Below are 26,681 nucleotides of genomic sequence, written 5' to 3'. Positions count from 1 at the left end.
GAAGAGCTGTTCGGCAAAAATAGTGCGTAATACGTGTAATATATATATTTGTTTATCTGTTATAACCAATTTCCACTGGCTTATACAGGAAAAGCACTTTAAAGCACCTCTATATTAACACCAGTTGTCATGGCTGTCGTTTGGTGGGTGGAGAGAAACACACATTTCAGCTTTCACAGAATAATTAATGGACTACAAAAGTTGTCAGAGATTGATCAAATCTACCACTTATTCAAAGAGAGATGTATTTCCTTACAATAAAATAACCTCAAGGGATAATTGACGAGTCACTGTTAAGTTATTATATAGTATGCTCAGTGGAGATAACAACAGCCACGTCCGAACAAGCTGTCCATCTCTGTCAGCGTTGATGTAATTACTGATGATTATGGAGTGATGTGGTGTCAGGGCCAGGCATGTTGAGGTGACACCCCCAAAAGCGCTGGGCTAATGGTGTGTAATGACTGATCACCAGGACAGCGGCCATTACACTCAGTGTGGCCTCTGCACAGTGAGCACACTGTAAAACGCAGGGTAATAAGAGGATCAGAGGGATGACTGAGCCTATTTCCCATCTCACAGGAATACTGGGAAAACCCAATTGGTTCCTCACCAATGCAGGTCAGAACTAGATCTGTGTCCGAAATCCTTCCTATGTTCAGTCATTTACTGTTCCCTATATAGTTAGTGGTTTAGTGAGCAGTAAATATACTAAAGCAGAGATTTACACTTTTCTACACAAGGTGCTAAAGATTGGACAGTGAATGATTATATGTCTTGGTTAATTTAACTCATTTGCAATAATGCCTTAATTACTGCGAACTCAGAAGGAATTCAAATTCTTTATTTTATTCTTCAGTTTCTCTCTTTTTGCTTCTGTAGGTGTGTCATAAAGCCTCGGGATAAATGTTAATTTCCCACCAAAGTTGAATAACGTCCACAGTATTGGCACCTATTGGCCTCTATTTGCACTGCCGAGCTAATTATGTGTGTCCACTTGTCTCTTCATACATCAGCATCTGTTCAATGCACTTTATCGTCTCAATAGAATGTGAGGAAGCAGTTGGGATTATATCTTGACTCAAGTATGGTATTGAAGCCAAATGTTGAGCTACTTCAGTTCCTTGGCGAATGTTTGTCAATGACTGTTGAGTTAATAAGGCGTCGTGTGAATAGTGCCTTTTTTCATCATGTCTCCTACAAACAGTCAACTTTCGTTTTTTGACATGCTACTGATCTTTATTTAGCCTCAACAAATTAGATTTAGTTGCATGAAGTCAAAGAATCAACTGTCATTTGTCATGGTTTTGGCAGGAATTGACAAAACTGTCTTGGTGCATATTGATGGATTGGAAAGTGCTCATATGAATCATTTTGGATGACATAATGACTTGGTGTGAAGTGTATTACTTTAAATATAAACCACGTTATTTTTGTGTTACATTATTCTGCCTGATTTATTCACTTACAGTTTTTACTCTGACCTGGCATGGAATTGTGTGAACGTGTTAAGGATAAAACGAATAAATGATGACTCATGTAGAGTAAAGTGTCCTTAAAAATCTAGATATTTTTCAAAGGACAGATTTGATTACATTATTTTCCCCTTCCAAAAGATTCACAGTTATTCTCTCATTCACTCTGACCTGGTATGAAAGTGTTGAGAATAAATGATGACTCTTGTACAGAAAGCTGAAATGTAATAGTGGAGATCTTCTGAAAGGGCAGAATTGATTCTCAAGGACAGCGTCTTCTTTCTGTGAGCTAAGAAAGTTTTAGCTCAATTTATTTGTGCTCTAATAATGTGAGAGTGCTCCTGTGGCTCATTCAGCCGAGTGAGTGGCATCTGTCCTCAGCTTTTAAAGGCTCCCTCTCCCAACAACCAGCTTTTATTCAAGCCAGTAAATACTGGAGTAGCAGTGTCTCCCATAATATTCTATATTAATGCCATTTGTGTCTATTTTTAATTGTCTTTTGGTTACTTTCTCTCATAACAAATGTATAACTCAAACTGGATTTCCAATGTCAATTCACATGATCTTTTCACAGAGAAAGTAAACAGAAGTCAGCGTTGTTTGTGTCCGCTGTTCTCACATTGCATCTCTTCTCTTCTTTCTTTCAGAACTCAGAACTCTTTTTTTTGGTCTGCAAAACTTAAAAAGAGACAGAACATTGAATCTTGAATCTGAGTGTAATATGGGATCTACGAGTTAAACCAATACTTTAACTTTGCACAACACATTTCTAAAACATGTCCTCGTCCTTTTTAGCTTCCATCATCGTCTCGTTCAATTATGTCAAGCAGAACACTTCAGGAATGTGAAATGTAATGACCAGTGACAAGCTCATAAAAAAGAACATTGCACAATCCTGTCGATTTTTCTTTCCTTTTTTTTTGGTGCCAACCAAAGTCGTCATGCTCACTTTCTGCCTCGGCCTTGCAGCTCACCTTGACGTGATTTGAGCTCAGCAGAGATCTGTCCGGGGGGAGGGGGATATTGATTGTCCGTCATAGCATTTAGCCTAGAGGACATAGATTTCCATAAATTTAGTCAGAGGACATTTCTGAATTTCTTGCGGTAATCCACCTAAAGTTCAAGTGGCTGTTTTATTTTAACCCATCAGCCAATTGATTCCACCTCACACGGTTCCCAAAACCCTGCATGCAAGCCATGTGTGGACTCAAAACAAGAATATGTAATTATCAAGATTTTATTTCATCATAATGGGGCAAAAAAGGGAACCTTGCATGGGCTATACAGAGTTATAATTTCATATATAATGATGACCTTTTAAGAATAGTTTATCTGTGCTTTTTGGATGCTAGTTATAATTAATGTCATCAATGAGGTAAGGCACTGAAGTCAGGTGAGTAGGCATTAGGCTTATGCAATTGTCTTTCGAAATATCATGGAATCTATAAGAAAATGTGACATAAATAGTATAATAACATTCCCATTGTTAAAGGGACCCTATTAAAGGTGGGGTAGGTAAGTTTGAGAAACCGGCTCGAGATATACTTTTTGTTATATTCCATGGAATGCTCTTAACATCCCGATAGCAATGAATATATTAAGTGCTTTGACAAAAAATCCATACAAAAAAGTCATCTGTGGAAGCCGTAGTACTGTAAAAAGCACGACCAATCATTTTAGCCGGCCCAGCTAAAGTAACTGGATGGCCTACCTGCCTGTCAGCCTTCCATCTGTGCACAAACTTATCTCGTGCCCTCATTGGTCATGTGCGCGTTCGTGTGTGTTGGAGGAGGGGCTCTCTGAGGAAGTAGCAGATTTTCTCCGGTCGTGTATTTTCAAATTCTAGCGCACTAGAGCCGATTTCTCAAACTTACATACCCTACCTTTAAGCTTATTGGGGGTTTTCATCCCCTGTATATTATAGGTTTTTGTGCATGTAAATGATCTGCTAGAATCCCCAAATCCCACCTCTGCCTAACCGTAACATTGTGGCATCACTATGAAACACTTGCGCTTCTATTGGCTAGCGCTCCAACACATTGTCCGTGATAGGGGACATCTCTTAGCGGGTAACCAATCACAACAGAGCCAGCAAGCTGACCAATCGGGGCAGACTGAGCTCTGGTTTCAGACGGAGGGTGAAAAAAGGAGCCGCTGAACAGGCAGTATGAGAATAATGCACTTTTTGAACATTAAAGCATGTACACAAGTCACAGAAGAGGCTTGGAAAAAATCAATATGAAATCTAAAAAAGAGCATCATAGGCTGCTTTAAGAGGGTACATGAAGCATGCAACAGTGTCTTTGAGAACCGTGAGTATCGTTTCCCAAAAACAATGAATGTGGTTTTAACCATAAAGAAAATCTTTCCTTAACCCAACACAACCTTTCCTTTATTATCAGATAGGTTATCTGAAACATAGCTTCTGACAAATAATCTCCCTTTACATAATAAAAAAACACCGTATTTTCAGCAGTGATGGAGCATTTTGGCATCTTGTTTCTGTTCACCTGATTAAATGAAGCCCTTTATTCCCCCTTTCTTTTGACTATGTTTTAGATGTGACCAACTCCTGCGAATAAAACAATAAGCAGCTACATGTTCTACAGCTTTGTTTAACTGCTCTTTGGTTTTGAACAGGTAGCATAGATTGTTTTGTTAAAAATAGCTGCTGGCTGTCTGTCTATTCCCACTAATAAGAGCAGTGAACTAAACACAGAAGAGCTGCAAGCCACACAACCAAGCCAATAAACTGAACAATGCTGGGAGAAGAACTGCAGAGTTGGGTGTTTTGATATTATGAGCAACTGCTTTCACATATAATTCATTGTAATATAAATATTAATTTGACCCAAATCCACCATAGAAGTGCAGTATATATACAAGTTGCTTTGTGGGTCGTTGTAGAATACTTTTATGAAAGTATGGGGACTTGTATAAAAAATGGATGGAAGCACAAAGCTGATGCTGTGACTATACTGCCAAACATTGAACATAAAGTATAACCAGGTTACACAATGCAAGCATTTGCAACACAGCATTTCCACTTTGTTTATGATCTAGAATGGTAAATAGGCCACTAGCAGTTTTTTTACAAGGCGCTTTGCAATATGCCCACGCATCAAAGCACACATATTTTCAGGTAATGGGAGCTTATTTAAAGAGATTAGCATGGTAAATATGCACATTTTGCATTTGGAAAACGAGGCAGGAAAGAGGGGGAATTAATAAAAACTGAAAAGGTAAATCTGAGCGGATTCTAGGGTAGTGCGTGCGTTGTAGTCCCATGGTAATATTCAAATAAAGCATTAAAGACATGGCACTGAAAAGGCAAGCTTCTCACTTCTATGCTGCAAGTATTTTTCTTTACAGCGTGAATTACATCCCATTCTTTAGTAATATTAGCTCGGTTTGCTTTATGCCATAAAGCAAATTTCCGGAACTGGATGCCATAAACTTTATGGCATCCAGTTCCGGAAATATTCATATTCTCTCTGTGTACAGTAGTACGTGAAGCAGCACTGCGAGGTAATGCAATTAATTCACCACCAAATGAAATATAGAGATCCAGGCAGTAAATATGTTTAGGCTGCAATTCAAATTAATGAAAGCATGTTTCATTAATGCACTCTGTCAGTAAACATCCATCCAATAGCTGGAGTGCATTATCATTCCACATGTCTCCATGTGTATTCAACCAGGGAAACAGGAAGATAAAGTATCGCAGAATAAGAGCGTAAGCAGCGTAACATGAATATGGACATCACTCTGAATGTATGTGCAGTCTGCTGTCGGAAAAAATGAACCAACATTGAATAGTTATGGGAAAGCTAAATATAAACACAACCTTCTCAGTGCCAATTACAAATAAATGAAAGTGAGCACTAAGAAAAACTTATCTGACTCCTTCCCAAACTGTGTTTGATGGGCTTATTAAAGTAGCTGGTGCCGAGCCAGCCTCACGGCGTGACCTCCATCTCTGAAGAGCTAATGTATACAGGGAGGATTGCCAAGGTTTCCAGGCTCGTCACACCTGAGCTCCACATTCATTACATGTATAATTGGAATTGGATTTGATTACAATTTCATTAAACATATAAAGTGTCTTTGGGGGGGATGCACCCTTTCCCAATGCTAGCATTTTGGAGAATATATGTAACAACTGATGCATGAAATTAATGGCAGCTTCTTTAGCCGTCCATACAGCAGGTTGAGCCTATTGTGTATGAACACAACTTGATAAGAACAAATATATTGATCAGTAGAGTGCAGATGTGGATAGAAAATAAAAATAAAGGATGAATGAGGCTGTGAGGTAATGTGGTCGTCTTTGGATCATAAGGTTGTGGGTAAGATCTCAGCCCTTCAGTCAACATGTTGATATATCCTCGGGCAAGATGCTATACCCCAAGTTGCTCCCAATGGCCGATGTGAATGTGTCTGAATGTTAGCTTACTTTGGAAAATGGCACATTGCCCTGTATGAATGAGGTGGGAATGGGTGAATGAAGACTTGCAGTATTTAAAGTGCTTTGAGTGGTTGAAAGACTGGATAAAGCGCCATATAAATGCATTCCATTTAACAAACACTTTAATCTCTTGGAGTTAAAATACAAGCCTATATTTATGTCAGCTAAAGGAACAATTAAGGAGCTGTGGGAGACAGAAAAATACTATTGATTTGTGCATGATTATAATAATCTGCATTTTGTTTCGTCAAACTTTTTCCTTTTTTGAAAAATCTCAAATCTAATTATTTTCTTAAATTAGTTTCACATGTCCTTTGAATGGGGTGACCATATGTTCTTTTCAACAACATATGAAGTGAAGTTGTCCGGGACTGAAAGTGAACTGATTTGGGCCGCATCAAGACAGATATGACAGCGCTGCAGCGTGTTGACGAGGGGAGGTAAGGAAGCTAACGCATCCTGCCACATGTCTTCTTCCCCAGAGCTGCTTGGCTGATCCATAGAAGTGAGATCAAGTGGAACTGCAATTACTGCAGCCTCCTATTGTTTACAGGGAGCTGTCTCCACAAAAGAACAGGCAGCTCCGCCAGGCAGGAGAGGCAGGGAGAGATGAGTGTCCGATGCGAAAGGTGAAACATGATGTGTCGTGTTATAGGTGACATGTTGTTCCTCTGAGGAAGGAGCTGCTCAGATTGTAATATTGAGAGGGGGTTTGCAGACTGTATTTTGCCTACAGCGATGTTAGGTTTGTTTGTAGGTGGACAAAGCCGAGTTGTCTGCTGTCCATAGAGACACACTACAGTACACACGCACAAACTGGCCTGAAGCTAAAAAACTAGAGAGAAACAGTGAAAAACACAAACACTGGAGTCAGGGATTGTCTTAGAACACATTTCTCCTACATTCCCCGTGTTGTAGTTCAGCTTCATTAGATCCGACTAAGGACATACGCGATGTCACAAACATAAAACTGTTAAAACATGCATTATGTGTTCACATAAAACAAAAGGTAGAGCTCTACTGCACCAACAACCAATGCTTTAATGAAGGCACAAAATAAAGAAATGAATGTAAGGTAACAATTTCAAAGGAACTGTTTACAGTGGCAAGTCCAATTTGTACGTTACTTATATATTTAGGTAGTATTAAATGGAAACATTGAACTTACTTTTCTACTACATTAATACGAAAGTGATAGTTACTTGGTACTTTGCAGATAAAGGTTTTATATACAAATCATTGCTCAACTATACACTTGCTGTTTACACATTAGAAGTAAAAAAAGACACAACACAGGAGGAACAACTTTTCAAATAAAACAGGGAACACTGACATATTGGGAAAGTGGTGCTCCAAGGCCCAAAACAATCCAATTGAAGAACTCAACAACAAAGTCTACATGCTCATTTTCAAAAAGAACATTCCGCCATAAAACGTATCAAACTACAATGCAGAGCACCCTAAACAACAAAAACCTAAAACCTGTTATGTCTTACACCTAGAAAGTAGTCAAGCAAAGAAACACAAAATCAAACTGTGTCCGAATTAGGGCTGCTCAATTAATCGTATTTTAATCGCGATTACGGCTTGCAACGATTACGAAAACAACGTAATCAAAATAAAACGATTATTTTCTTATTATTATTACTACTTTTTTTTTTTTTTAATAATCTTTTTTTTTTTTGGTTTTTCAGTTGAATTATACTTAAAGTTCAGGGTAATCAACTGTTAAAAACATACTGTTCAAATGTTTTTCTCTCCAATAAATGGATGTTTCCAAAGTCAATGAATAATCACATTTAATAATCGCAATTACAATTATTGACCCAAATAATCGATATTATGATTTTTGCCATAATCGAGCAGCCCTAGTCCGAATCCATCTCAAGGTTACAAACACAAGGAAACAATAGTCCAATTTATTTTAAATGTCCCCTATTATACTGTATTTCAACAATATATTATAGGTCTCAGATATATACAAAGCATGTCTCTGAAGTGGTTGGCTCGAAACACCAAACAGATCATTGTAGCATCCCATAAACCCTTCTGTCTCAGCCCTGTTCCAAAAGTGCTGATTCTCTGTCTGTAGCTTTAAATGCTAATGAGCTGCTGCTGACCACGCCCCTCTGCCAGATGTTTAGTTTTAAAAAAGCACAATGGTGCTCTAGGAGGAGATTCAGGTGATAAGGTGGGGGGGTACCTTGGTTGGCTATTGGCTAATGGTTACACAACCCAAAACATCATAATGACATCATAAAGTGGCCAAAGTCTGATCAGCTCATTTTCAGACAGGATTTTATATAAATGGATCAGAGAGAGAGAATATTTGTTCCTGAAACTTTCAGAATCTCTTTACACAGAGGGGACACATGTTTATGTATGAAATACATGACAAGTGAATTTTGCACAATAGGTGACCTTTAATTTTTTAATTTAGACCCAATCCAATGGATGTGTGGGTGTAAAAGGGCTATACTGTAATAGGATCATGGAACTGCAGCATATGCCCACAGGCTTTGTTTAAGGTACCATTACTTACCCTCTCCTATATAAAGCATCATATCTGTCAGGAAATCAATAGCTGTCACATTTCTATAACCACAGGTAGGGGCGGGCGGTATGACCTAGAATTGATATCAGTGTTTTGTTAGTTGTTTGTGGTGATTGTATAACACTGTATTACACAATTTAAGTACATAATCATCTTTGAACATTTTACCTCTTTTTTGTTATATTGGCAATGGTAGGGAACGTATCTTGAGAAATAACAACATTAAACAAGCAGGCTGTGTTAAAGCTCAAAATAGGAATAAAAGTAAGGTGGGCGTTCAAGTCTTTTCAAAGGATAGCCTGCCTCATGTATTATTTAGTCATAGTAATCTGAATCATTCTCAGCCATGTTGTTGTTTTAGCTGTAAATGAACTGTATTGCTGTGCAACCAGCAGCTAAGCAATGAAGAATATTTGAGGGTTTCAAATCTTTATTTTCCTCATGTTCAGTGTAGTAATGTTGATTATGCTTTTAGAAGTGTTCAAGTATTAGGGACAGAGAGAACTCCAGAGTGGGTTTGGGCCTAGGCTGTCTCACAACGGTGACTCAGCACCTTTTGTTAACTCTCCAGCTGTAACTTCCAATACATCTTCAATGTCTGACATCAATTCAAAGCTCTCCAGTATCCTTGTTGTGTTCCGATTCTTTACTTTAAAAACGTTATCACAGATCTCAACAATATACAGTACAGTCTTTCCTTTCTCCTTACCCAAAAGTAGAATAGGTTTGAAAAACATGCATAGCATATAATGTTGGAACAATATTGGGCATAAGACATATGGACCATGAGTAGAGCTGCTCAGCTCACAGTGACATTGTCGTGCACCACCGATCAACTATGCACAGGACACTGAATGTAAACTATGGAATAATTGACAGTTAGACAGTAGTTCAGTTTTTTTCAATATATGAATTTGTTCCCTACCTGCCCAAAGCTCTATCAATTCAGAGCAGGTCATTTGAGTATCAAGGTGCTGTAGCAGAATAATGTGATATCAATGCACAACTTCTATCATGATTGCTGATAACATCTCACACAAAAGCTCATCTCCTGGCTAATTGCTTGATAGAACGAGAAACCAGAATCGTGTGTCTGTGTGTGTCCTGCGTAATGCAGTGACAACAATATCATTACAATAAACCTTTCCAGATCCAGACACAATGAAAAATAACAATACAGAACGCACCAATTATAGAAGCTAATGTGCAATCGTGTTAGGGTTGTGAAATATGAGCAGCCGCCTGCCTGCGTGGAAAATGCTAACCCTGTACTACATTCATGCAAAGGATCCAAAAACCCTCGAGAAGAAACTGAAAGGGAAGCAGCTTGAAGGAGAAGGAGACACAGAGAGAGGATTTATCTCTCCCAGCAGATGTAGAGCAGGCTCCGAGGGCTCCCAGTCGGCAGCCAGGACAGTTTACAAGCTGCAAAATAGATTGATTGTCCATGGATCCCTGTCCTTACCAGGCTGCCAACACTGAGCTAATTAAAGAACACTTCTCCGGAGAAACACTGAGCAGGAACCAAGCACAGCTTATTCACTCTCGAGAAAACATGTTGCTTTAAATCCTCTTCCCAGGAAAAACAATGTGAAACCAGAACAGGTGTCACTGCAATGTTGAAATATAGCTTCAGCCAAAGAAGATCTTTTAATTAGAATTCAAACATTCAGACATTCAAATACCGAACATGCTGATCCTCCCAACCTCAGTTTGCTTTAATTCTAGGCACACTTTTGAGTGCTTGAGTTTGCCATACAGTAACTGTGACTGTTTAATGTGATGAAACAGATTTTCATTCCCTCTTTCTTCCATGGCTAAAGAATAGCAGCTCTGTAATGCTATACTTAGACACAGTGGTGCTTTGAGCTACATGCTCTAACAAACAATGACTGAATCCAATTGTTCACCCTTGTGGTCTAATCCCTGCTGAATGGGGGGGGGGGGGTAACGTGCTACTAGGCAGAACTTGCTTTAAGTGATTTTATAGATATGAACTGACCCTGTAAACATACAGTTTTTGAAACTGTTTTTATGGAGTTGTTTTTTGCAGAATATGCAGGACTTTAACCATTTTTCCTCTTGATGATCAAAGTTGTATTTGATCCCCTCTCACAAGTGCATGGTCTGCAGCTTTACATAGTAACTCTACAATGTATACGGTAAGAATGCAATTTCCTTTTAAATGAGCTGCCAAACACAACATTATATTCATATTAAACACTCAACTCAGGTACCCCATAGATGGAAAAAATCTTATCTCTATATTCCATGTGAGTAGTAAATACGAAAACAGAGATGAGCTTGCAGAAACTGTCATTAGTTTTGTGGGTATTTGGTGATAAACCAAAGCACTGCATAGATTGAACTGTCAACGATGTGATGACAGATCTCCAAGGGAACATGGATGTCTGCCTCAAATTCAATTGGAATTCATCCAAAATGTACTGGTGGCGCAAAATAAAAAGTCAGTGAATTTTGGAAATTATTTAGATTATTGCACTGGTGATCATGGACATCTATACCAACATGTAATGTCAACCCATCTAACATTTGCATAGATATCCTATCCTTTACTATCCCTGGAGTCCTGCTAATGTGTTGCTTAAATGACTTGCAAAACAACCTGGGATTGAAGAGGAGCTGGGTGTTCGACAACCTGTCAATATACTAGAAACGAAGTGAAACCTTCCACCTCACTAGCTACCAGCTGCTTAACAGGCTGCAGAGCCATCACACACATCCAACTAAATCATCCTTATTTCAGCTCAGCATATTTCTTTTTATATATTATGCAGAAATATCTCACAAACTAGCAATCAGTGCTCAGTCACAACTGTCAACCAAGACTTGCCCAAACCGGGGCGAAAACGTTGGGTTACGTATGGTAACCCTTGTTATATTAGCACAGGCGGAGCCCTCTACTGGACTCTATGGGTACTACCTTACCCTGCGAGCATTCTCCCACTGAGACTTCTATAGACGTAGTCGGCCTTGGGCGGGCCTACCTGAATGCGCGCGCATCACACCGTATAAAAGGAGGCCTCACCTCCTGACTATCATCCTACACCTCTCTTCAGCGAGCGGAATAGGACAGACAGTGCCCTGGGTAGAGGGCTCCGCCTGTGCTAATATAACAAGGGTTACCATACGTAACCCAACGTTATATCTCTCACAGGCTCCGCCCTCTACTGGACTCTATGGGTACAGTGGGTGGAGCCGCGATGTATACGCGCACTGTCGTCCAACAACAATATTCCACCCTACTGCCCCTGACCGGCTTTTATGGTCAGCAGCTGCTGCCCCACATTCTCTTTTAACCCGGTTGTAACCGAGGAGAAATCTGGGCTGTGGCTGACAGAGCACACCCTGCTGCGCTTACCTCGCAGAAAGTGTGCTCAAAAAACAGTGCCGGGGGACCCCCCCCCCGCCAATAGACGGATGGGGAGAGCCCCCTCGGCCCCGAATGGGCTTACTACACGCCTGCCTCCCTGAATCCCTAAGGATAACAGGGAGAGCGTCAGAGCCCACGTCCCACACTCAAACACTGACCCCGTGCAGAGTGTGTGGACTAAAGTGTGGAGGGCTACCCCCCTCCTGCCTCTCGACAGGAGGAGAGTAGTCCTCCAGCCCTGTAAGGGCCCAGTGCGCCCCCCCCGCCCCTCCCGGGACCCTCAGAAGGCCCGAGAACAGCGAAGGCGCATTACGTCCGGGGAGGGGGTCAGATGCCAACTGACCCACAGCCCCCCTCCCCCTACCAGTCCTGTGTTGCCCCCGCCAGCACAGACGAGGAGAAAGAGCCCGACATGTCCAAGAGATAAAACTTTATGAAGGGGCCTGGCGTCGACCAAGACGCCGCTGTGCATATATTCTCCACACTCACACCGTTGAATAAGGCTGTTGACGCAGCCACAGCCCGTGTGGAGTGTGCACGAACCCCCGTGGGGCAGGCTCTCCCTGCCTGTCCGTAGGCATGTGCAATGCACTCGCAGAGCCAGCCTGCCAGGCGTTTCTTGGACAGAGCTTTCCCGATCACCCCGCCCCCGAAGCACACGAACAGCTGTTCGGTACGTCTAAGGGCAGCCGTGCCCTCCACATAACATGCTAGCGTACGCACCGGGCAGAGGAGGTGCAGTTTAGCTTCCCTGGTCCCACCATGGGGGGAAGACTAAAACCCCCTAACTGAATAGCCCTTGACCTGAATGCACTCCTTAGGCTCTTGGGCACAAAGGAGGGGTTCGGTCTGAGTGTCGCGCCGCTCTGGTCACCCCGAATCTGTAAACAGCTCGGGTGCACCGACAGAGCAGTTCACTCGGACACTCTTTTGGCTGACGTTTAAGGCAAGAAGCAAAGCTGTTTTCCACGACAATGCTTTCAGAGAGGAGAGCTCCAGAGGCTCAAACGGCCCCGAGGCCAGAGCCTCGAGCACTAGGGGCAGGTCCCACTGTGGGGTGGAGGCGTGCACTACTGGGCGCAGCCTCCTGACCCCCTGTAAAAACCGCAACATCAGTGGTTGAATAAAGGCTGATCTGCCGCCAAATCCCTCATGGCAGGACGAGATGGCTGCTGCATACACTTTCACTGTTGAATGCGCAAGCCCTCTGTCCACCAATAACTGTAAGAAGGATAAAATAGAGCCTAACTCACAAGATAGGGGCTCTATTCTCTGCTCCTCACACCATCGCTGGAATCCTAGCCACTTTGGCCTGTAACAGGCTGTGGTGGATCCAGTTCTAGCTGCCTGGATAGACTGAATAACACTATCAGACAATACACCCTGTCTCAGCCTGTCCCTCTCAGGAGCCAAACCTGGAGAGGATGGCCGAGAGTGGGTAACGCCCCGATTGCACCTGCCTCTTGAGACATCGCCCCCCAGAACTGGGGAACCGCCCAGGGCTGGCCCACCTTCATCTATGTCATCTCTGAGTACCACGGCGCCCCAACGCGATCCGGAGCCACTAGGATGACTGACAGACGTTCTCGCCTCACTCTCCTCAGGAGGGGGAGAATGAGACGCAGCGGTGGAAAGGCGTATAGCAGCTTCCTTGGCCATGGCTCGTGTGCAAACGCGTCCACCCCCAAGGGTGGGTCGTCGCTCCGAGCCACGGAGAACCACAGGGCACAGTGGCTGTTTCGCCGGCTGGCGAACAGATCCACTTCCGCTCTCCCGAACTGGGCCCAGATTTGCTTCACCACCCTCGGGTGAAGCACCCACTCGCCTGGCAGGGGGCCGCTCCTCGACATGAGGTCGGCCCCTCTGTTCTCCAGTCCCGGGATATGGAGGGCTCTCAGAGATAACACCACCTCTGAAGCCCATAACCACAGTTCCTCCGCTGTGGTCAACAAGGCGGCGGATCGAACTCCGCCCTGCTTGTTGATATAAGCCACTGTGGTGCTGTTGTCGCTCCTGACCATTACATGCCTCCCTTGACTTAGGGGCCTGAAATGCTGGAGGACTAACACTACCGCCCGTAGCTCTAGGAGGTTGCTGTGTCGAGACTCTGTTAGAGCCCAGCGCCCACCTATAGCGCTCTTCAGGCAGGTCCCTCCCCATCCTGTTCTGGATGCATCCGTGAACACTGTGATGTAGGAGGTCACCCGTCCCAGTGGAGACCCCCTCCGGAGGTGATCCGGAGATCCCCAAAACCGGAGGTTGCCCTCCACTGAGGGGGGGATGGTCACCAGCCGCCGCCTGTGCCTCTTGGGATCCAAGCGCAGGCTAGAGAACCACCTCTGCAGGCGGCGCATATGTAGTAACCCTAACGGGACCACCATGTGAGCAGCTGCCATGAGACCCAATGTCTGCATGACAGTAAAAGCTGTCACTGTTGCCCCCTGTCGCAGCCTGCGCACCCCCTGAAGAAGGGACGCACGTCTGCTCTCTGACAGGGTGGCGCGCGACGCGCCTGCATCGAGCACCACACCCAAATACAGCGCCCGTTGGTGAGGTATGGGGGTGCTCTTTTTCCAATTGATCGCAAAGCCCAATTTGGTCAGGTGTGTGATCAATTGTGCTGTGCAAAACATTGCCTGTTCCCGTGACCCAGCCATGACTATGAGGTCGTCTATGTAAAAGAAAACTCTCATGCCGTGTGCGCGCAGCGGTTGAAGCGCTGTGGCCACACATTTGCTGAATGTGCGTGGGGATAGGGAATAGCCGAACGGCAGCCTGTTATACTCGTAGGCTATTCCCTGGAAGGCAAAACGCAGATACTTTCTGTGCTCTGGAGCAATTTCTACATGAAAGTACGGGTCTTTCAGGTCGATGGTGGTGAACCAATCGCCTGGCTGCACAAGCCCCAGTAACTATTTCATAGCTAACCTGCGGAATTTCCTGCAGGAAATGTGGCGATTCAGGCCGCTAAGATCTAGAATAGGTCTAAATTCCCCTGTCTTCCTGAGAACCAGGAAGTACATGGAATAAAGATAATTTTCTCTGTGCTGAGGGTGCACAACAGACACAGCCTGTTTCTGCACCAGAGCCTGAATCTCTGCTGAGAGGAAACACATCTCCTCCTGGGAGAACAGATTTACCTCTTGCATGCCCATAAAAAAGGTGGGTGTGGGACACCCACAAGACAGTGGTCCATGTGATACATTGGTACAGTGTATACAGTGGGACGCTGCAAAACTGGAGTGAATGGCCCCGTTTCAGCGTCCTGTCCCTCCACCTTGTAAGCACACAGCTGAGTTTCTATTCCCCAGAACATTGTGTTAATGGACAAGCCCTCAGGTGTGGGGCAGCAGCTATGAAGCTGTGATACTCTCTGTGACCCGTTCCGCCGCAAAAACTCCCCGCGAAGGGAAGATTTGCCCCTGGAGGGTTGACACAGAAAGGGCCGATTATTTACTGAGGACCCTGAACGCACCGCCGCGCGCTCTTGTGTGAGCGCGCGCTCCACCCTAATGCTGTTCTCACCACTACGGTAAACAGCATTCATCGGAGTCTCTATAGGCGTAGTGTGTTTTACTAAGGTCCCTGAACGCACCGCCACGCGCTCTTGTGTGGGTGCGGGCTCCGCCATAATGCAGCCTTTACCACTACGGAAAACTGCATTGGAGTCTTTGCTCTAGGCGTAGTGTGTTCTCTGACAGCAATACGCCGGCCATAATGTCCCTGTACCCGCATAGTGCTCTCCCTTAGATAGCACTCCCTGCGGTTCATCCCTCTCATCTCCGCATGCCCACTAGCCACCTCCTTTACAGGAGCTGCAGCATGGGGCAGCGAATGGGGAATTTGTACGGTTAACATTGTAGAAAACGTAGTGATCTGTGCATTATACAGGGAGGAGGCGGGATTCGCCCCCTCGTCCCGGGCGAAGAGATCTTCTCCCCCCCGCCAGTCAGATCCGTAAAGACGGAAAACCCGTCCCCGTGAGTGCCGGCACGCCGGTTCCACGGGGTGGGCCGAAGAGGTGGAGGGCGCCGCGGGCACGGGATCTCCGTGTCGGCACCTCTCCCTTCGTCTCACCTCTCTACTGAGGTCTTTGAACGCACCGTGGCCCGCCCTCGGGGGAGGGGGGCCGCGCGCGCCGTCACAATGCCGTCTCTTTGAAACGGACATTATGGGGAAAAGTGGAATTGTGGAGAGAAATTACTCTTACTCTGGGATAAATGCAATAGTCTTTACTGAATGCATTTTTCCCACACACATACCTCACTCCAGAACTAGAGTTTACAAACGTAAACCACCGTTCTCCTGCGGGGGTCCCTGAACGCATCGCGGCCACTCTCACGAGGGCCGCGCGCCCACATATTAATGCTGTATTTCCCATTGCAACGGTGAAATGCATTAATCGGAGCTATTATACCAGGCAAGGTGTGTTTTCTGACAACAGCACGCCGGCAATAGCGTCTCTTGAACCCGCACAGTGCTTTGACAGCACTCGGTTTATTCCACTCACGTGCACACGCCCCCCTGCTGGCTCCCTATACTGGGGTTTACAGCGGGGGCGGGGAGTGTAGGACAGTGTTTCTTCCTCTGGGAATGGGCAAGAAGCAGCCACGCTGCGACTACTCCTCATCCCGTGAGCGAGGAGATCGACCAAAGAGCCCTCCGTAAACACGGGGACTCCCAGGAGATCAACACGATCCTCTTTGGAAAGTGCCACGCGGCGTGATATCCCAGGGACATCACACGGCGGGCAGCGGCGGCGGCCTGTGATGAAGTAGGGTCGACCCTATATCATGTGAAGCCACCGAGCACCGGTCCCCGGGGGAACCGGGCCTGGGGCAAGGCCCGTGGACCAAGCTACTTATTCGGCCTTGCGGCCCAATAATCGCTCTGACCTGGTGAGGCGGGGGCATCTCTAGCAATGAGTGAGTAGCCCACACACCCGCCGCCATGATCATCATCCAGGGAGAGTACAGCCCTGGGCGGTGGACTTCCATGGACGCCAGACCCGGAAGGAATGGCGAACGTGAATGGCACCGCCTCGGCCATATCCTGGTCACACAAACACTTGAATCTAGCAGTGGCGACTCCCTGGAGGTATGATAACTCTTTTTAAACGTCTCTCAGTCTTTCGTGGAATCACCTCCGCTGCTGAAGAAAAAAGGATGATAGTCAGGAGGTGAGGCCTCCTTTTATACGGTGTGATGCGCGCGCATTCAGGTAGGCCCGCCCAAGGCCGGCTACGTCTATAGAAGTCTCAGTGGGAGAATGCTCGCAGGGTAAGGTAGTACCCATAGAGTCCAGTAGAGGGCGGAGCCTGTGAGAGATATAACACCATTATAACTTTTCAGAGATGCAGGATCCCATGGGACTCTTCAGGCAGTTTCAAAGCTGATTTCACAGAGTTGCAGATGCTATTACTAAACATCACATTTTGTTCAAATTTTTTAAAACATCAGCCGTTCAGGTCAATTCAGGTCAAAATAGTTCACTGTCTACTGATATTTGCTAACGGTCAAACAAGCCCTATGTAGATATTATTTCCTTTGCATCACAGATGTAAAAAAACCAACATCTGATGAGTCAGCAATGTGTGTGAAAACGTACCGGTGCAGGAGTATTCGTCCACTCTGATGAAGCCGGGCAGACAGTCACAGCGATGGCTGCCGGGCAGGTTGACACAGACCGTGTTGGACTGGCAGTAGTGCATCTGGGTCGCACACTCATCAATATCTGCGGACAAACAGAGAACATACAGTGGATTATTAACACTCTCAGGACGATCAACACAGTGAAGCCTTTGGATGGAGTGCACTGAACTGCTTCAACACTGATGCATGAATCTAATGACAGTTATTTATTAGAGTCTTGCTTATCCAAACATGTCAACAATTATACTACTTTTTCAATGGAGAGTTTGTAAAGGTGTATATCATCATCATCATCATCATCATCATCATCATCATCATCATCAGCAGCAGCAATATACAGTCGTTTTTCATCTGTTTCTATATCCCTCCTTTTTATAACGATCTCAACCCCACAACCTGGACATTGGCCAATCAGAAGCCACATTTTCTCTAAACAATTTTTTTTCTCCAACACAGCCAACAACTAGTCATAAACTCCATTTTGATGTTTATATTTTGTGGGTTTGAAAAACACCTAGCTGCCATATTAGGGTTTTGTCATAGCTCCATGACCCTTCTTACTCATTAGGGATAGCAGGGAACAGAATAATAAAACAAGAAGGGATGGTAACAAGGAGATATGATAAATAAAATGGCCATATGAGAGGACATTAAAACAAAGTAAAGGAATAAAAGGAGAGGGTTGGAAAATAAAAGATAAGTAAATGGGAAAGATAATGCGATAAGGACTAATAAATTGAAGAGGACAAAGGACAGCAGGGAGAGCAGCATCGTTGCTGACATCCGTAATGTTCGGCTAATATGATACATTAAAGCCTCTCTTCATTCGCAGACTCTCTCCCTCTCGTCCTAATGTAGCTTGAAAGACACAACTGTACGAGCACTGAAACACAGAGCTCAGGGAGGCATTAGCCCAGCTGGATGACTGCTGATGAAATTGGATCAGAAACACACAAGGGAGGTGTTATGTAGAAGGGCCTGAATGTGTGTGTGTGTGTGTGTGTGTGTGTGTGTGTATGAATGTGTGTGTACTGTACAGAGTTTTTATGTGGACGTGAGCAGCAGAGAGCCGGTTTCCTGAGGCTAACAGGCCTTTCCACCACTTAAGGGACTCCGTATGCAACACTTAAGGGAAGGAGAGAGTGAGGAGTATTTCCATATCCTCTCCTTGGATAAATACATTTCAGCTTTGAGGTTTTCAGCTCACAATTCACCTTACAACAGAATGAATTTGTATGAAGTGTATCATTGACTTACATGCAACACCCTGAGGGTTTTTTTCCTCTGCAAATGTCATCCTTGGAGAGAGTACAGTAGGAGTATTGAATTGCACAATCAGAAAGAGACCGATCATGTATTCAGGCCTACTAAAAACCTCGCCGGCCTTCAGCGTACAAAGGCATTGATCTGCTACATCAAAAACATGGAACTTAGCAGAGTGCTTTGAGGCTGCAAAACACTACCTGAATCCAATTTCCATCATGTCCTGAAGTGCTAGGCTACTCATTTGATGATCCTTTATTGGCGAAAGGCAGCAAGGTACATGGCGGCTAGCCTGCGATGTTTCAGCCTCAATTTAAAGTGGAGAGCTTGCGGCTTTGTCAGCTTTCATTAAAAGTGGGAAATGCATCTACTGTCATGGCTGATGCATGATGAGGCATTCTGATCTATTTTCTGACAACTGTGTGTGTGTGTGTGTGTGTGTGTGTGTGTGTGTGTGTGTGTGTGTGTGTGTGTGTGTGTGTGTGTGTGTGTGTGTGTGTGTGTGTGTGTGTGTGTGTGTGTGTGTGTGTGTCCTCTGCAGCCTCCTCTGGGAGTGTAGTAGCAGGTGAGGTCTGCTGACAGAACTGGATCTGTCATTTCACACGGGGGGGAATTCATTTTCCTGGATTTGCCGGTGTGTCTATCTCTGTCCCCCCCTATCCTCCCTCTACCCTCAGTCCCAGGCCTACTCCCCCTCCTCCCACACCTCCTCCGTCTGAGCTCAGTTTCTTCATCTGTCTGCTGCTTTATTCATGCTGTGATGTAGGTCAGGGCTGGGGAGAGGGACGGCTAAAAATAAGACAGGATAGGACTGTGTGTATGGGCATGTAGCATGTACGAGTGGGGCACGTGTGTGTGTGTGTGTGTGTGTGTGTGTGTGTGTGTGGCCACTGCAGTTGATGATTCTCTTATTTGAACACATGAAATGCAGAAATAACTTTTTATGTAAAAAATACATATATTTTAATTTGTAAAATAGTTTGAAAATATGTGCCATTTTTCCTGTGTGTGTCTATCCTATGTTTAAAGTACAAAAGTATTAGCATCAAAATATACTTAAAGTACCAAAAGCAAAAGTGCTTATCATGCAAATTGGTTCATTTCAGAATAATATATATGATATGTTTTATAATGATTGATCATGAAAGTGTTCTCAAAGCTGGTAAAGGTGCAGCTAGTTTGAATGACTTTGTATACTGCAGGGTAGCTTGTGGATTTACTCCAGGTGGAACTAAAGTCTGATTTAAGGGTTGATTATATTTCACATAATTAATCCAAATCTGTAAAGTAACTAAAGGTACACAATACATGTAGTGGAGTAAAAGTACACTATTTACCTCTGAATTGTAGTGGAGTAGAAATACAAAGCAACATATAAGTAGCAAAACAGTAAAGTACAAGTATCTCAAAATTGTACTTAAGTGCAGTACTTGAGTAAATGTACTTAGATACTTCCCACCTCTAGTTTTGGCAGAGTTTGACATACAGATGAGTATGAGTAGAATATTTTGAAATGCATTTATCTTGTGAGCTGTGTTCTTTAGCATAGGAAGAGAAGCATTATAAATGTGTTTAAAGATTTAGCAAACGTTTGAGTGCATGCTCAAAATGTACAATATCATATTTACTGAGTACAGAGGATTGTTATATAATCATTGGAGTAGTCATATCGCTGTTGGATGGAAACAGATTCGGAGATGCAAGACTTCAAAAGTATTCACCAGATATTCGTCTCTTTTCCAAAACATTAAACGTTGGCGCAAGGAGATTATGTGTTTGTGTGTGGGTTTGTGTTTGTGTTCCTGAAACCCAGTTTTCAGCGTGTCCTTAACTCAGCAGGGTGTTGTAAAAGCTCATGAACACGGTTCTGTGGAATTTAGTTGAAAGATGTAATGGTTTGGCAACGGAACAATTGATTTAATTTGGGGAGGACTCAAATCATAATCATCATCAAACACAAACCACCGCTAAGCGAGGAAAGAGTTAAGAAATATTTTAACTAATTCCAAATATTAAAGTTGATTATGGAAAGTATAAATAGTTAGAAAGTTGGTATAACTTCTAAAGGAGGTGTTTCTAAAAAAGTGAGAAGTGTTCCGAGTTGTGTTCTTTCAGTGTAATGTCATTAATGCCTTAGTATTTTCCTGTGTTTGTCATAGAACCTGCAGTATTTGCCCCAACACAGCCTATTTGGTATTTTGTATTAGAGCTGACTCTGGATTTTACAAAAACAGTAGTTCATGTCATTTTACATTTGTTTATTTTCTGCAGACAAGGCAAGGTGAATGTGAAAGAAAAAAAACACCCTCCTTCCTAAGCCTCCAATGTTGGTCATGGTCACAGACACCGTGCCTTGCCTTGCATTGTATGTACTGTCTTGAACAGAAAATATAAACAGAAATCATTTTAATTAAAAAAAAATACATATTGTCCCAAATGTATCATTTCAAACATAGTACTTTTATGTCCCAAAATACATCAGTTATTTGTAGGAAAACATACATACAGAATACAGAACTGTGAAACTCCCCCTCCATATGGACACCTGTTGAAAATCCTTAAAAGTGTACATGGGAGGTGGAACAACGTCATTCACCAAGGTCAACCAATGGGAAACAAGGGTGCTTTAGGTTAAACAATGCTAATACAATGGTTGCTCAATAGCATTATCCTGGGCAGTGGTGGAAAGTAAGTGAGTACATTTACTCAAGTATTGTTTTTAAGCACCTTGACATATTGTACTTTACTTTAGTATTTCCATATACTTTATATATACTACTCCACTACATTCAGAGGCAAATATCGTACGTTTTACATTTATTTTGACACTCACGGTTAGGGCTGTGCAATTAATCGTATTTTAATCGCAATTACGATTTTGGCTTGCAACGATTACGAAAACAACGTAATCGAAATAAAATGATTATTATTTTTATTTAAAGAAAAAAAATGTAATTATTATTTTTTTTTTTTATTGTTTTTTCAGTTGAATTATACTTAAAGTTCAGGGTAATCAACTCTTAAAAACATACGGTTCACTTTTTTTTCAATAAATGGATGTTTTCAAAGTAAATGGATAATCGTTTTTAATAATCGTGATGTCAATTATTGACCAAAATAATCGTGATAATGATTTTTGCCATAATCGCACAGCCGGTTACTTTACAGATATAAAAACACATGATTTGCGGATATGGTATAATGCAGTACTGTACGACTAATCCACACAGTATTTCAAGTATCTACATATGGTCCACTTTGACCATCGACAATACTTAAATGCTCTTTCATTTACAAAACCTGGTAAAATAATAACTATACACAATACTGTGAAAAGATAAATTCTGCATAATGAGTACTTGAAATTACATTTAGCTGATAATTCTTCTATATATATTTTTTGTTGAAATGGGCCATTGTGTCTAATGAGTACTTTTTACTTTTTGTACTTTTAGCACATTTTGATGCTAATACTTCTGTACTTCCAAAGTACTCTGTACTCTCCAGCAAAATGCCTCTAAACCATTCAGAACTAGTGTTAGGAAACAGGACCAGACTCTTCAAGCCGCCCTGGACCAGTTCTTCCTACAACAGATGACACACTGTCATAATCTGAGTCACATTAACTCATCTTTAATGAAAACAATTTGAAAGTACTTATACGCTTTGGTACTGGAACAAATCTGCTAAAACACTTGATGGTCCTCTCTAACTGAACGATGTAGCCCGAACACAAATCAGCACCATCAAATATTTTATGTGCACAATTTAACAGAAAATCGACTCCTGCTAAAGCATTTATAAAATAAAATAAAATGACTCAACCAGAGCTGCTTCCATCCGAATGTCAACAATCCTCCTGAAATCTCATCACTGTCTGCCTGGCACACATAAACCACACACACACACACACACACACACACACACACACACACACACACACACACACACACACACACACACACACACACACACACACACACACACACACACACACACACACACACACACACACACACACACACACACACACACACACTTTGTCTGTCTCTCTTTTCATGAACACAGAAGTTAATCTCATCCAGCAATTACACACTATGATAATTGAGGCTGGCAGTGAGCATTGCTTTGGAAAGGGAGATGGGATGTTTTATTTATTTCCTCTAATACATTTGGTGTAAACAGCTTATCAGCTTTTAATTTCTCATTTGACTTCACTGAAAGACAATAACAACTGCAACAGTGTGAGTGAGAATACATATTTTCCAATTATTACACAACTTATTATGTTTAAATGAAAGTCAATGATATCAAAAACTATTTAACTGTCATGGTTTTGGATTTATGTTTTCCACCTTTGTTTTGAAATATTTTCCTCTGTGTATATTGTCTGGTCCCTCTCCCTGTGTCTTTCCTCCCTGTCGTTAGTTTCCCTGGTGTGTCTAATTGTCTGAGTGTGTTCACCTGTTGCCCTTGTGTTTATCCTCCCCTGCCCAGCTGTGTCTTGTCCTGTGATTACCCTTCTGCAGTGGTGTAGTGGGCGTTGGACGCGGGGGTACGCTGTACCCCCACTTATTTAGAGCATGATCTTTTTTTTAAGTCTAATAAATATAAAATCATTGCCAGTGTTATCAGTTGCAAGTGTGTATTTGTTGTAATAATGACGAAAACATAATACATTTCACAGTAATTAAAATACAAAATAAAAACGATTTCCTTAAAAAAGTATGATTCATACTGACCCCGCGGTCACTGACCATAGTCACTGACACACCCACGGTGAGCCAGCTCGCCACGCCCGCCGATTTTGCGGCAGCTCTTTCCCTCAAGAACACTACGAAAAAGCTCTATAATGGCAGGCTAACATGTTTTACTTGACTTATTTTCTAAAAAGAATATAATTCACAAGAAGAAAGAGGCTAGCAGCACCGAAGCTACAAGTGAAGCTGCTAGTACTACATCATCAGAAGAGCCGCCTAAAGACGTGGATAATGCTAGCTAACGTGCACGTTAGCTGCGTTAGCAACGTTCCCCTGGCTAGCTCAAGCTCACCTTTCCCAGAGGTATGGACGGAGGACATGTGGCAGAGGAAACGAGAGGCTACCCGTGGATAGACTGCAAAGATGGGAAACTGGGCTGCTGTTCATCCATTTCGTATTGATCAGTCTTCAAAACGCAAGGTGTGTGTGTGTGTGTGTGTGTGTGTGTGTGTGTGTGTGTGTGTGTGTGTGTGTGTGTGTGTGTGTGTGTGTGTGTGTGTGTGTGTGTGTGTGTGTGTGTGTGTGTGTGTGTGTGTGTGTGTGTGTGTGTGTGTGTGTGTGTGTGTGTGTGTGTGTGTGTGTGTGTGTGTGTGTGTGAAAAGCAGCGCTGTCTGCTTATTTGCAATGTAGGCTAGGCCTAATGAGAATAATGTCAAGTCCAGATTCATTGTTGTTTGCATAAGTATGGCTATATTTTTCGTTTTGTTTATTTAATAAGTTAATTTCAGGACAACTTTGGACATTTTGTTTGTTTGTTATGAGTTTTAAATATATTTTGAAAGTGGAGAGAGAGATAGAGAGAGAAGAAGCACTGTCTGCTTAGTTGCAATACTGTAGCTTATGCAATTTAGGCCTATACATTGTTTATGTAACTTATGTGCCAGTGTGTCCATGGTTTTGAGTCTGTGTTGAGCGCAGCGCCGTCTGCTTTTTGTAGTACAGTAACTAAAGTAGGACTAAGCATACCGGTAGTTTCTGTGGACCTGTCTGCCCGTTTTGTGAGTGCACTGCGCATGCACTTGTGTGGCATTGTTTGGGATGACCTAATTAAAATAGCGTCCCCCCAGTAAAAAAATCCCCACTACACCACTGCCCTTCTGTGTATTTAGTCTTCCCCTGTCCTCCATGTCTGTTCGTCGTCATTTCATGCTTGTCCGTGTCTCCTGCCTGTTCCCGTATGTAAGTTTGTTCCTGTCTGTCGTGCTCCCCGGTTTTGTTTCTGTTAATTCGTTTCTTGTTTTTTCATGCCTTCGGCTTTTTATAATAAAGCTTGCTTTTTGTTAACGAACCTTTTTTGTATTTTTTAACTGCACTTGGGTCCTATTTCCCCCAAACCTGACATTAACAGCAGAGCAACAGTTTGAGTTAGCTCAATGATGAGGAAGTTTTGACTAAAAACACTGTTGTCACAGAAGTCTCTGGGTTACAGTTTTGGTATTATCTAATTCAGTAATCCATTCATTTGTTAATGACATCACAGCAACTACTCCAAATAATTGCCTTTACATCAATAGCTTGGTGGGGGCATCATCATCCTTAATTTTGTTTCTATGCTTTCAATGCAGAGACTGACTGGACTGGGATGTACAGTATAGGCTGCTAAAATACCCCCTAAAATAACTTGTCTTATGACTGTGTCTTCAAACGTCCAAAAATGCCTAGGGTTTTGTTCAAAGTTGGACCTCTGTATGTCGTCACTGTTATGATCAATGAAAAGCTCCAATGTTGCTAATGCCGTGTTGCAAACAGTATTCTTTTTTTTGAGAAGCTTTTAATGATAACGACTAAATAATGGAAGTTGCACAAATAATGCAACTAATAACTTCTGATCAGCACTTTACTAATTTCTTCTCCGACTTTCTTCAAGCATCATCAAACAAACAATGTTTTTCTAATACTGTGCTTTCAGTCTGAAGAAGAACAACTCATGCCATCGTCATCAAGATCATCATAATCAAAAAACGAATTATCCCAATATCTCTGTCCATGTTGGAATCTCTGGTGCAAATACAGCACATTTTAAATTCTTATCAAGGTTTTATTTCTTTTTTAATCTATACATTAACATCTCTTTTATGTAGTGATATATTGCCTGTTCACATGTGCATACATGAGCAAATGTTCAGGATTGTATAGTTGTTGCCCTAACTTCAGTTTTTTGGGATGTTTTCATATTTTCTGGATGAAGGCATTTCTCCTTGTGTGTGTCAGGTGATGGACAGGCAATAACGTCTAATGAAATGCAGTTCAATATGGGCTCAGAACAGTCTCATAATACACACATGCACACAGAAGGATTCACACTTGTGTTTTTCAATGCACACACACATGTGTTCCGTTTCATATACATGTAAATAACATCCAAATACAGAAAAAAGTTTTACATATGTATTTTTGATCCACACATATTTGTTTCCCGTTTAAATCCTCTGCACCTGCAAACACAAACCGCTTTCTGTGCACGGATCGCTTTGCATTCGTGTGTGGGTTTTTTGAGACTCCCTTGACGGTCAGCCGATTCGTACTTGTAATTTTTTCTATCTATAGCCAATCAGATGTCTCCTCAATTCTAAGCCAATCACATGAGCGCGCCCCCACGAGGGTAGATTTCTTGTGTTCATGACGTAGCGCTTCATGTACGCATTTTGCGCAGTCCGGAGCTGACAGGTCCATGGAGCCTGCCTGCAGGCGCTAATCTCAGGACACCTCCACTCTCAGCACATTGCCACTTTCCGAACAGGAAATGCACGCAAATACAAGCCTTTATATTATTAAGGTACAGCATCACTTTCCGAACAATTGATGAATGCTTGTGTACACAAAAACGGCAGGCAAAACCGTTTTAAATGTGTGTTTCCTGTATGGCGAATACAGCTCCTTTATTTATGTCTGCATGAAGTTGTTGTGAGTGTGGAGGGAGCAGCTACAGGTTAGCTCAGCCTAATCGATCAGTGCACTACGAAGCCAGTGCTAGACAGTGACCTGTTAACGGGGGGGAGCCCCGCCGGTCATTATCGGCCGATACTCACTCTTAATAGTTTGATCGGTGCTCTCTATAAAGGACCGATCAGGAGAGCTGGATCTGATCGATATGGACATAAACGCGAGTGAAGTAT

At 42.9% G+C, this 26,681-nt stretch overlaps 1 protein-coding gene across 2 annotated transcripts in view; it reads right to left on the bottom strand.

The window, feature by feature from the left end:
* LOC117549252 (protein kinase C-binding protein NELL1-like) overlaps window positions 1-26,681 on the bottom strand; it is a 350,120-nt gene that overhangs the window by 110,741 nt on the left and 212,698 nt on the right. For both annotated transcript variants that reach the window (XM_034220977.1, XM_034220978.1), the window contains one exon: window positions 17,499-17,624. In XM_034220977.1, the coding sequence (XP_034076868.1) occupies window positions 17,499-17,624 (126 nt within the window). The remainder of the gene's footprint in view (window positions 1-17,498; window positions 17,625-26,681) is intronic.

Source organism: Gymnodraco acuticeps, unplaced genomic scaffold (assembly GCF_902827175.1).
Source record: "Gymnodraco acuticeps unplaced genomic scaffold, fGymAcu1.1, whole genome shotgun sequence".
Taxonomy (NCBI): Eukaryota; Metazoa; Chordata; class Actinopteri; order Perciformes; family Bathydraconidae; genus Gymnodraco; species Gymnodraco acuticeps.
Note: the sequence above shows the minus strand (reverse complement) of the source record. Positions and strands in the feature narration are given on the sequence as shown.